Raw genomic sequence first — 12,145 nt, 5'->3', positions numbered from 1 at the left:
AGAGCATTGTTAATTATAGTGTTGTATAGGCTTTTGAACAAATACAGCAGGAAACATTCATATTGCTTTGATCAATCAAAGGATAACAATCCTTAGATTTCACAGTTCTAAACTTCAATAGAAATAACCCCAGTCTTTGCGAACTTGTAAACAGAAGGGTAGTTTTCATTTTTTTTCTCTGAAAAGCAAGGTTTTGCTTTGCTTTATACAGTTTAACTGTTACATTGGTCACTCTTTCCTAATTGTTAATGCACAGGCACAACATTTCAACACCACCTGCCAACCACAAACAACAGCAATTCAGCAGTGGAAAACATACCTAAAATAAACATTTCACTGAAACTTTGCCTCTTCTTTGTACATTGAGAAAACAAATGGTCCCCAACTAGTCTGAACTTCTCACCACATATCTCATTCTATCCTATCAGTATCTGACTGTTCTCTCCCAGTTAAAGGTGACTTACACAGACAGATACATTCTTCTACTGAAAACAGGAAAAAGCAATTTCAGCAGCTGTGATTCATCTGTAACTCAGGATCAGCTGCTTCATCCTTTAGATAACATGGCATTTTTGCCAGGCCTTTCAATGACTCTTCCTCAACAAAGAATTTATGAGTCTCTGTTAGAAAGATTACTTTATTCTTTTACTTTATCATTTCCTTGATTGTTTTACACTGTATTTTCAACTGCAATAACAAGCTTGGTCTATCATTAGTTCATTTTCCTCATTGCATTATGTGCCAAACAGAACCAATAAATTCATTACAAAATTAGGGTGAGGTGTCAACTCACCCTAACAACTGAAAGATCTTCATATTTTTATTTTTACTATAAGACCCAGCAGACTTTTTGAACTAGTTCCATTCCATCACAGATTATGTAATGCCCTAGTTAGTACAAATTAAAAGAGCCACATTCTTGTTTTAGTTCTAAGTAGCTTTGCAAATAACTTAAGACAGGAATGACTTCTCTTTTACCTCTAACATAAAATGTATATGCTATAGGAGCATACAAGGAGCTATAATATTGTTTCATGAATTCACATCATCACACCCTCCAACTGGCATTCCAAATAACTGTGGAAATGTGACAAAGACATTAATCAGTTGCTCCAAAAATAGGGCAGGCAAATAAGCTCCAAAACCGAATTACTCAGATTTGCAACAACTCCTCCAGATACTTAAGGATTAAATCCATCTTTATAAACAAGTAACTTAATAAAAATCCAGCCTAAGGCTCATCTCCATACTCAAGCCTGTCATCTAGTGAGACTGAACATAAATCACAAACCCAGTCTGCTGATTTTGTCATTAGTTCCGCACAGGCAATTGCTTAATTCACACTGCTTCACACCACCTTGTAAAACTGAAATGGTTTCCCCAGCAAGGTACAACATACCAGATGAAAACTATCAAAGCATCTTAGTTTTAAAATTATAAGCAGAATTCATTTGTCTGCTTTAAAAAGCTCAACAATTTAATTGTTCCCATATATTTGAAATAACTTACAGTTCTGATAAGAGGCTTATTTTTGTACTTCCTAAATAAAGGAAAAAAGCTTTAATTGAAGTAGAATTGCCTTTTGTGCAATATTTACCAAATTCAGGTATGCATTTCCTCAGTTTTCTTTAAAATTGACATTTTTCTTCACACTAAGTTTTATGGTCTTGTATAAAGTATTCCTTTTCTCTGTGTATCTTCTGTAGAAGAAGTAACATGTAAACTTTTCAGAAGAGAACACCATTTTCCTGTTAGTTTCAACAGGTGAAGAACTGAACTTCATCTTTAAAGAGCTATTGCAAAAAATGTGAGAATTTCAACAAGATTCTGTCTCATGATTCTGTTTTATCTTGTTTTCTAAGGCTCAAGTGAATGTTCCATTAGTAAAATTCTACACTGTCATATGTACTGAAACAAGAACCACCTGTTGTTTTGCAAAAACTGATTTGACAGAAGTAAGCCAGCTTTGATGTTGAAGGAGGCAAGGACACATTACCTGAGTCGTTGCGGAGGTACGATGACATGGCTGGGATGAGACAGGACTGACTGAGCAGCTCCAGGAGAATGGATGGAAGAGCGCTGCTGTTTTGGCCTCTCCCCTCATGGCTTGTTTGAGTCTCTTCATTTGATGTACTCCCTGCAGGATTTATGTAACTGGCAAGAACCTGAAATACAGCAAAGTACTTAATCAAAACTGATTTATTTCAGTCCAAGTAACTTTGACTTTCCTTAAGACAGATGCCCTAACACTTCACTATCTGTTTTGTGAATTCAGTTCTGGTATTTATTTCAGCAGGCCAGGATGTTTCAGAAGAATTTCTACACAGTTATTAGATTATTCAAACTTTGGCTAATGATGAAATTAAGTAACTGTTATAATTCTGAATTATTTTAGGAGATCAATTAATATGAATTTTGACAAACCTGCTGGAGTTACTCAAAGCAAGAGTTTGCCAGCTCAGACCACTGAGACCTGCAGCTGACCAGTCCCTTTCACTTTAGAACACCAAGTGCACCAACTAGCAGCAGGACTTTTCTTTTTTACAACAGTAAATGCTTCAGGTATTTTTGTAACTTCCTTTGGGATGGGACTTCAGGGTTTTCAGATGAAACAGTAAGTTATGGTGACTATAAGAGCTACCTGGAGGAACAACAACTCATGAGCACGGCTCTTATGTGAGTAAACAAAGAGCAATGGTGGGAAGGCACCTCCCGACTGCACACCCGCCTGTCCCAAGGGTGCCTGTGGCTGAGTTCACAGGCCCCTACTGGGTGTTGTAGATGAAAGCATCTCCATGGCTCTGATTTGTGCAGCTGTACTCTCAAACTAAGTAGCTGTGAGGCTTGACAGGCCGTATAGCTTGAAGTCCCAGGGACTCTATTTACCTTTTCAGCCTCTTTTTTCTTTCATTCGCCCTCTTTGTTCTAACCCCCTTACCAATGGCATTTTGCTGCAGCATCTTATTAGCAATCTGTACAACAGAATTCCTCCAGACCTTTCTAGAGCAGGGAAGTCTGCTGTACAACTGACTGGCATGTTCAGCAAAATGCTACTTCCTTCAGCTGCTGAGTGCCCTTAGCAAATGCCTCCTTAATTCACGACTTATTACATTCATAGCTAAACCTCTCCCTGGCAGAATACAGAATACTGCCTGGAAGCTTTGCTGAGAGTAATTTAGGTGATTTTCCTATTTCTTGCATAGAAAAATGTTTTCAGATTTTATTTATTGTACTTTTGCAAGGGACATGATGATTGTCCCATGGAATCTATAGTGGCTAAAATAACTGATCATCAAAATGGTATCTTCATCAGGGTGTGGGCATTTTCAAAATTTCATCCCCTTTGTGCTCTAAACCCCAGTAGGTTAGCTAGTGCTTTTGAACTAAGGGTTCTTTGAATTAAACTTTTGATGACCAGATACAATCTCTATTCCCTACATTGATCCAAGATAACAGCGATTGGTTGGATTTCGTAATGGACTGAAAAGCCTGACTATGCAGGATTTTCTTCTCCTTAGGTATTTAGAAGACATCAGAATTTTACTAAGATCTAGATGTTTACTGAAGAACTACTCTTTTCATGTAACTGACATACTCAAGATTTTCTAGTATGTATGAGAGATTTTGTTATATTGACATAACACATTCATGAACACCAGTATCAACTACAGGCACTTTGTTAAAGCAGAGTGAAAAGTATGCAAGAAATTAATAGGTAACACTGTTTGGCACATAAGTTCCGAAGTTTCTTTGAAGAACTCATAACCAGGTCTTCTATGCAGCAGCCTAGTGACATCTGAAAACAGCCTTGCTCAAAATATGATCTCTATAATTTTCTATTAAGACATTAAGTTGTTTGTAAATAATTTTTGCCCAAAATATTGTAATTACTCTACTTGTGACTGACAAAACTCCAGTTTTATTATCCATGCTTTAAATGCCTCTCATTAATCAACATTTCATAATTACACACCTGTAGAAGGCAGGTCACATGCTCTTCTTCTAGTCTTTGCTTAGTCAAGGCTTGTTCAACATCCCATCCTGAAGCTGTAGATCCTGTTCCAAATCCTGTACCCTTAGCCCAGTACAACTGCTGTTCTTCTGTTGATGCAGTATTGTGTGTACTTGACACCTGTGGCTAAAGTGAAAAAAAAAAAAAATCACAATTATTTAATGATTTCATCTTAGTAGCACTATCTTTAAAAAGCCTTTGTTATACAAAATAATTAATTTTATTAACTTTCTAAAGATATCATCAGGATCCAGTGAAATTCAAAGCTTTGCATAGGAAAGACTGCCACAAATACAGAGTTCTGGTAAAGGTCAGCAGCAGACTGTTGAAAGTAGTTCTTCAGTTTGACCAGTACTGTAAGCCCTTTATTATTCTCTTTTAAGATAATATCACTGCTTAAATGATGAGAGGTATTAGAATGCTACTTAATCAATATCATTCTAAACATCACAGCTATGTTATTATTGCTGTTTAGAACCTAGTCAAGTCTAATAACACAGTGAGATGAAGGGGATGGGAGTGGAAATGTTATCAAGAGAACAGAACTGAAATATTAAGATGCTCAAGTATTTATTGATTTTGAATGAATGCTCCAAAATAGGAACAGGAGCAAAGTTACACATATAGCTCTGACATATGGTCTCCGAGTCACTAAAATACACATTACCTCCTCTCCAGGTAAGAGCAAGGGGGTCAAGTCTTCCTTAAAATTTTCTAAGAACACATTTTTCCAAGTGCTTGGTAACAGCTAAAACAGCTTCTACCAGTGGTCTGCTTCAGTGATTTTAGTAATGTAACTCCAATATTACAATGCTTAGCCCTCATGAAGTAGCGTGGAAGTATTTACACTAACTTTGGAATTTTAGCAGGTCATTGGTGAAAAGGATGCAAAAAAACTCAGATAAGCATTTTTTAACTGATGTTTTCCTATTTGCATATTCAGCATCCTAAATGAAAGTGACTTGCTACTTTCATTACTTGGTCATAATTAGCTGGAAACCACATCATGCAGTATTTGTTTTATGGCTCTGAAGTTTCATTTTTTGTTCACATCTTATACAGTGACTTTAATAAAGATTGTATATGAAAGAGAAGAAATGATGTATGAACAGACTACAATGGTATAAGAAATTACCACTTGTGAAGTATCATACTGACAGTAGTCGTCGATAATCTTTTACAGTGGGAATGCAATGTGTCTTGGTGATGAAACAGCTGTGTGGTTATTTTTATGCACACATTACTCATGAACATGTTGTACCTTTAACACTCAGGAGGACTTTCATGAGCACTGAATTAAAGCACTTAAGGGAGAACTTGGCCCCAGAAATACAAGCCTCACTGCAGGCCTGATGGATCCCTAGTTTCAAGTTACCATCTATCACTTGATATATATGAATTATGAGAAAGCAAGCTATTTAAGGGGTCACGGTAGCACTGAAGCAGAAATAAGAAATAATGGTTGCCCTTCCTCTCCAAACACGCAAAAATGCTAAGGTGTTAATGTGTCAGCAGCCTGATACCCCATTAGAAGTAGAACCTCTCAGCTTCCCCTTGAATTTGATTAGCCATTAAGGTGAATTTTTCTCAGGCACAGCTTCATCTCTTGCTTGCTCAACCCTTCATCAGTATTAGAGCTGCTAAAATATGGACAGCCCTATATTTTGCAAGTACTAATCCATATTCAGCCACCAGGAACTGCTTCACGCAAGCCTCTACCAAAACAATGCTAGAGGGCAAGTCATTAATAGTTTCTCTAAACACTTTTACAAACAATTGGTACGTTATGCAGAAATGGTAACTTACAGTCCTAAAAACAAAATCAAAATACACATATTCTGAATAGAGGGTGGTGTAACACTGGAAATACCTTGAAAAAAGTTGAATTTTTGAGATTAATTTGGGATCTTGAGTATTATGGAAAATTTTTCTCTTTAGATCTCATTTAAACATCAGTACAAAGATTGCAACGTAAATCACTGCATTAATTCATTAATTTTCACAACTCATTTATATTTGTGAAGCATTTGAAAGGAAATCGTTTGTAACCAAGAGTTTAGATGATGAATGTTAAATAAGGTAATGAGGTCATACTATCTAATGGGTATTAAAAAACCACCATTCATTGACCATTGTGCCTCTCCTACCCTGAAAAAGAAGTTCCTGTGAAAGAAACTGATTACACCTTAATGCCTCAAGACAAGCCTTCTTTCTCTGCTTTCATGATTACTATGCTTATTTGCAACGTGCAGGGACAATTACCTAATCAGGTATGTCACAATTATTTTTAAAGCCTGCTAAAATTAGGCTACAATGAAAGCAATGAGATGATTTTCTTTTTGTAATTAAAACTCTTAGTGCTTCTGGGTGGTACTTACTGTGCTGGTAACCTTACCTCTGCCTGGCTGGGACTTGAGTTGGGCACTCTGGGTGCGTGGTGGCTCAGGGCAGAGAGACAGGCCAGGATGAGATGGATGGCGCCGATCTCCAGCGCCATGCGCCTCAGCAGCACTCCATCGTCAGTGGTCAGCGGGGTTGTGCTGAACAAGCTGCGCAGCACGTGGAAGGGCAGGGTTGGGAGCACGTTTGCTGAAGGAGACTGCAGGATATGACCTAGGTTGGAGAAGAAAAACATCAAACCCACATTTTCTTTCAATAGTTCAGTACAGCCTATCAATCTCTGCAATAATTTATGAACATACAGAAATCTACTAGGACTTAAGCATTCACATACAGTAAAGCTATCTATTACTATGTTTCTCATCCAAGAAAAATTTCATTATTAGGAGAGTGTAGAAGAAAGAATGTTTCTTTATTTTATTAATAGATTTGGTAAAGAATCAAATTTTAAAAATTTGATTTGCCATTTCCAGGGAGAAAACTGGTTTGCATACATTTTTTAAAATACATACATATTTTTAATCATTGCAAACACAGCAGGATAAAGAATGCATGTGATAGCAGCTCAGCTGACAAGCAGCAGTAGTTTATCATACGTAGGATTCTCTTCTGTATTCATGTGCCCAAAGTATGAATCAATGCACTGACACAAATCAATTTTCTATTGAAGTTGAACCCATGGTGAAATACTAACATAATTTTAATTAGATGAGTTGCATGTATGAATTTTAAATTCCTTAAAATTTTCAACCCCTTTGCATTATGAGCAAAAATTTTCTTTTAAAAGCCACACTTCAAATAATGGAGTGATCTATTAATGCGACACACAGAGATATGGGAAACTGTCTAATTTTTTTTCTTGTATTTAACAATACATTTCACATTCCTTCCCCAGTGCATATATAAAGAGAGACAACTGACAACTGGAGATGCTTCAGTGATAATACTTTAAAATAGCCTACTCTGTCCAGAAGTTTGCTTCCTATTTTAAATATTTTATTTTCTCCCTCATTCTTAAGAGTTTATCAGCTATATCAACATCCAGAGATTTAAACAAATATGTCTGTATTTGTGTGTACATGTATCTACACACATACATACATCGACATGATTAATTCATATCTATCTGGTACTCTTTGCTAAGACAGTAACAAGAAGAAATCCAAAGTCCTCTGACTGGGATCTTCAAAAATAAAATAAAAAACTTCTGGAAAATAAGCCCATCTGATAGAATTCCATAACTACAGGCATAGCCAAATCAAAAAACGGAAAATCTAAACTTCTGCACATTATTTATCTCTGCAGACAACTGAATCAATGTTTTAATCTATAAGCCACAGATTTATAATTGCAGCTCTTCAAATAAAGAGCAAGAAAGTAATGATATTCTACATGTGTGAAAAGCTGCATTTCAAACAAAAAAGGAAGTTATGAATAGTTTGTACAGAAAACTCATGTGGATTACTGTGTACAACTGAACCCACATTTTGTAGAGTTGAATTCCAATGATTGACTAAGGGAAAAGAGATATTGGTTGTTTAGTCCAGCTAAAACTAAGGCTATGAGGGAATGCAATTCCTGTCACCAAATGCATTGGAGAAAGAGCTATTGGCCACTAACTGCATGCAAATAATCATAGGCAGAAAACTAAAGCAACCCCAACCCATCAAGAAAATTATGTTCTTGAATGGCATTCCAATAGCAGTAGTGGCTGCACACACAGCTACACTACTACAAAAAAAGAAAGCAACCCAAATTCTGAATGTCTCTTTATTAGAAAAAGAAAAAAAAAGGATGTAAAAAATGCCTGCAGTAGTAAGGGACTGGGACTACTCTAGAAACTGCATACAGTTCTTCAGTTATTTACCACTCAGATTAGGTGAGTGTAAGCAGCTAGATTGAATTTTTATTGCCCAGTTTATTCTTGTCTGCTGTCCTGAACCTAAATACTAGAGAAATAAAAAGACAAGCAGAAGGGAGGGCAAATGGGATTCTTGGTTTTCCAGCTGGTTGTATGAGGTCCATGTTGCACACCACTCTACAGAGTGCTAAATAGAGACTAACTTCTGATGATTGCAGTCTAGAAAAACCAGCACTCTTTTCAAACTCATAATCACAGAATCCTGTAGATTGGAAAAGACCGTGAGATCATCAAGTTCAACTGTAAACCTGACACTGCTCAAGTGCACCACTACACAATAGCCAGTGAAAAGAAATGCTTTAAACGTATGAAACCATATTCCATACACACTCCTCCAGTTTTTCAAAACAGTAAAACCCACAAATATTAGAACGATATGCAGAATTCCAGGTTCATTTGTAGAGACAACAATATTTTTCCTGGCTTGTCTGTTTATTCTTTGAAGAATATCCCATTTCTCCCTCTGAACTCACACCATCAAGGCAGAGATTCTGTTCAGGCAATTTAATCACCATAATCTTTAGATCTTACTCTCCTTTTCTAGAACATTATTCAATGGTTTACTCTACATCTCTTGTAGCTTTGCTCTTATCCACAGTTTTCTGCATTTGGTTGCAGAACTATAGGATGTTTGCACAATCAGTTGAGCATTTCCAGCTACCTAGAACATTCTGTCTGATAGCAGTCATTTTGACAGTGTCATTGTAGGTTTTATCAGTGCTTATTTTACAATTACTGTGACATGAGACGAGAATTCTTGAATGCTGATGATTGCGATAAAACTTTGCCAGACAGAATTTAACACAGACAAGAGTTTATCAAAGATGCCTGCAATGCACTTCTGTACAAATCAGTTCTAACTTCCTGATAAAAGCAATACAGTGCAAATAAATTTAAGTAACATTATCTATCTGTGGTCTACAAAGAAAAATAATAATTACAGCACATACTTCCTTCACCATCATCTGTAACTCCCAACACCAATCTCAACAGACACTGAGCATGTTTCCGTTCTTTTAGCAGCACCTCAGCATAGCCCGGGAGACGGAGAAATAAACCAAAGGCAGCCAAAGAATGTGCAGGTATGGGAGACATAGTCTGGACTGTTGACTTGATCGGTGGAGGTTCTGCAGCAATTGTTTCTGGTGCTTCATACACCAATTCCCCTGATTGTTCAATGGTAACCCATTCAAACTGATCACTGTCCTTCTGTTTTTCCTGTGTGGCTGATGTAACCACTGGAGTGCTCACCTTAACCAACAGAAACAACAAAGAAATTTGGCAGTCATTCAGTTAAACACCTTAAACAAAAATTCTATTATAGTAAAGATCTAAAAGACATGTAATCTTAATGTAGGACACAATAAAGAAGTCACATGAAATACTCTACCACTTGCAGATACAGGGACCATGTTAAATGGCTCAAAAGGGCATACTTGTGGCATTTTCAATACAGCGCTACAAAGTCATGCCTACACAAGCAAGCAAACATTCTGGCAACCTAAAATCCTCAGTTGAAGTGTGCTGCTTAAACACAGAGGCATAAGAGACACAAATTACTCTGAAGTAAATACAAAGATTAATTTATGTACTATACTGTTAAATAAGAAATGGCCCTCTATTTTTAACATTAAAAACTGTGAACATAAGTATTTAATTTTTAATTACATATTGCAAAAAAGAAGAAAAATTAATCATAATGCCTTTAACAACAAAGAATAACTTCCGATATCTTAGCAGTTTTGTAGCAACTTGTGATCCTTTTGAGCTTTTGATTGATTTGGCAGGCTTTATTACTATTATACTCTAACAGAACAGTGTGTTTTATGACCAGAGGACTGTGCAGTCAAGCATTATGATGGGAATTAGAGTTTAAGGTGGTAATAGCTGTACAGTGCCCCAAGATACAACCAAACAATTTAAATGAAATTATGACACTGAGGTCCCTCTTATAATTAAATGTCACAGAGGTTTCAGGCTTTCATGATATTCAGATCAACTGATTTGATCATATTTAAAATTTTAGTACTTATTACCAGACTGATCTAAACTGGAAAAGATTAATATGAAAAGCCTTTACAGAAATTATCCAGAATACCAAATTCCTAATTTAAAGTCAAAGCCATGGGTTACTGCATTTATTCCAATTATCTTCACATTTCTCCAGTGACTTGGAGAAATATAAAAGTAAAATTAAAGAATTAAGGGTCTGGAGAAATCATCAGTCTTCAGTCTGAACAGTCTGTTTGATATTACTGTATTTAATTTTTTTTATGGTTTGCAGAATTCTTATTCAGTATTTGAATCTAAACATATCTCTCAAGCTAAGAACAGTAAGTTCCCAGGACTGTAGAAAAAGAAGGAAAAAAGGAATGAAATTTCTCATGGCCAAAAGCTACCTTTCATGTCTTGCAGAATTCCATATATCAGTTTTCTTCAATACAGAATACACATTATCCCTCTTGGAATTCATAATACAGTAACTGTTTATGTAAATACTTTTCCTTAACTTGTAATTTTTGAACTGCATTGGTACTAGACCTCTAAGGCCTTTGCAGAGCTATTTACAGAGGATGCATATTAATTATCCAGTCTCACTACAGGGTTCTTATGGTTGCCATAATTTTATAGTCAAGATACTGAATAATATACCCTTAATTCATATCCTTGGTATGATACCCTTAATTCATGATTAATTAAGTTTCAAAGGGAATAAATATTTCCTGTTAGGAGTATCATTCAAAAAATTCAAAAATATAGTCAAATAGAATCAGAATAATTCACAGGTTATTTTTTCCCCTTTTTAGCAGAGTGTACTTAAAACAGTACCCAAAGGAGTAATTCCACACTAATGCCACTACTGACACTTTTGAAATGTCTATCAGTGCATCCAGAGGAATTCTATATATTATAAGTAAACAAATATATAGCTATTATTTCTTAATATTAATATAATCAAAATGATACTCTTATTTATTATAATAAAACCATATCGTCTGCTTTGAGAACTGAATTTCACTTAACCATAAAAATATCTATGAGGCACACTTGAACAAACAATTAAGTGATAAGCAAGTATGCCTTTACAGTACATTAGTAACTTTATTTTACTGCACCCTCCAAGATATTTTAAGTTAACAGAAGCAGCTTGCCTTGGTCCCACAAGGCCATGGCTACTCAGGCAGTCTGTGATACGGAAAGAGAAGCACACAAGGGAAGTACAGCTGGACAGAGCTGTGGAGTTATGCACTTGCCTCTCGGAGTCTCTGTGGTCGAGATGACCCTGAGGAGTTAGAAAATCTCTTTTTCCCAGCCCAGTGATCGAAGGAGGAGTTGGGATTCCTTGGCTCTGGTTTTCAAGGTTGTTTATTTTCTCTTATCTAATACATTCTTTTCCTGACCCGCTGCGGTCTGTCTAGCAGGTCAGTTTGTGGCACACTGACTGTCCTTGGGGTGGTGTCAACATTTTATACTAAGGACTACGTGTACTTTATTTACAATAATTTTCCAATACCTATCACCTATGTTAGACAGTCTGTCTCTACTCTGAACCAATCTAAAAGTGCCAGCATCACACAGAAGATGGAGGCTAAAAAGAAGAAGGAAGAAGGACAGGGCACGCCCAAATTCCTCCATCTTGCCTCCTGAACCCCCATTCTAAAGCCCCAAAATTCTACTTTTTCACCCTCTGACAAATTAACTATCATTCTTCTTAAACTCTTGTGGCTTGTAAATCTTCACACAAAGTTGGTAATGTTCTCTATGGGTTAAAATGAAAGGCACAGGTGTTTTTGACTCAGGTGTCAAGGTCT

General features: G+C 36.3%; 1 protein-coding gene across 1 annotated transcript in view; it reads right to left on the bottom strand.

Moving 5' to 3' along the window:
- The window catches only part of BIRC6 (baculoviral IAP repeat containing 6), a 173,084-nt gene that overhangs the window by 45,772 nt on the left and 115,167 nt on the right, over window positions 1-12,145 (bottom strand). Inside the window, exons 62-65 of the mRNA XM_041477108.1 lie at window positions 9,284-9,584; window positions 6,408-6,625; window positions 3,974-4,138; window positions 1,997-2,165 (exon numbers count right to left, since the gene is read on the bottom strand). Coding sequence (XP_041333042.1) covers window positions 1,997-2,165; window positions 3,974-4,138; window positions 6,408-6,625; window positions 9,284-9,584 — 853 coding nt within the window. The remainder of the gene's footprint in view (window positions 1-1,996; window positions 2,166-3,973; window positions 4,139-6,407; window positions 6,626-9,283; window positions 9,585-12,145) is intronic.

The sequence above is a fragment of the Pyrgilauda ruficollis genome, unplaced genomic scaffold, assembly GCF_017590135.1.
Source record: "Pyrgilauda ruficollis isolate IOZ18807 unplaced genomic scaffold, ASM1759013v1 scaffold4, whole genome shotgun sequence".
Taxonomy (NCBI): domain Eukaryota; kingdom Metazoa; phylum Chordata; class Aves; order Passeriformes; family Passeridae; genus Pyrgilauda; species Pyrgilauda ruficollis.
The sequence above is the reverse complement of the archived record's forward strand: the minus strand, read 5'-3'. Positions and strand labels throughout refer to the sequence as shown.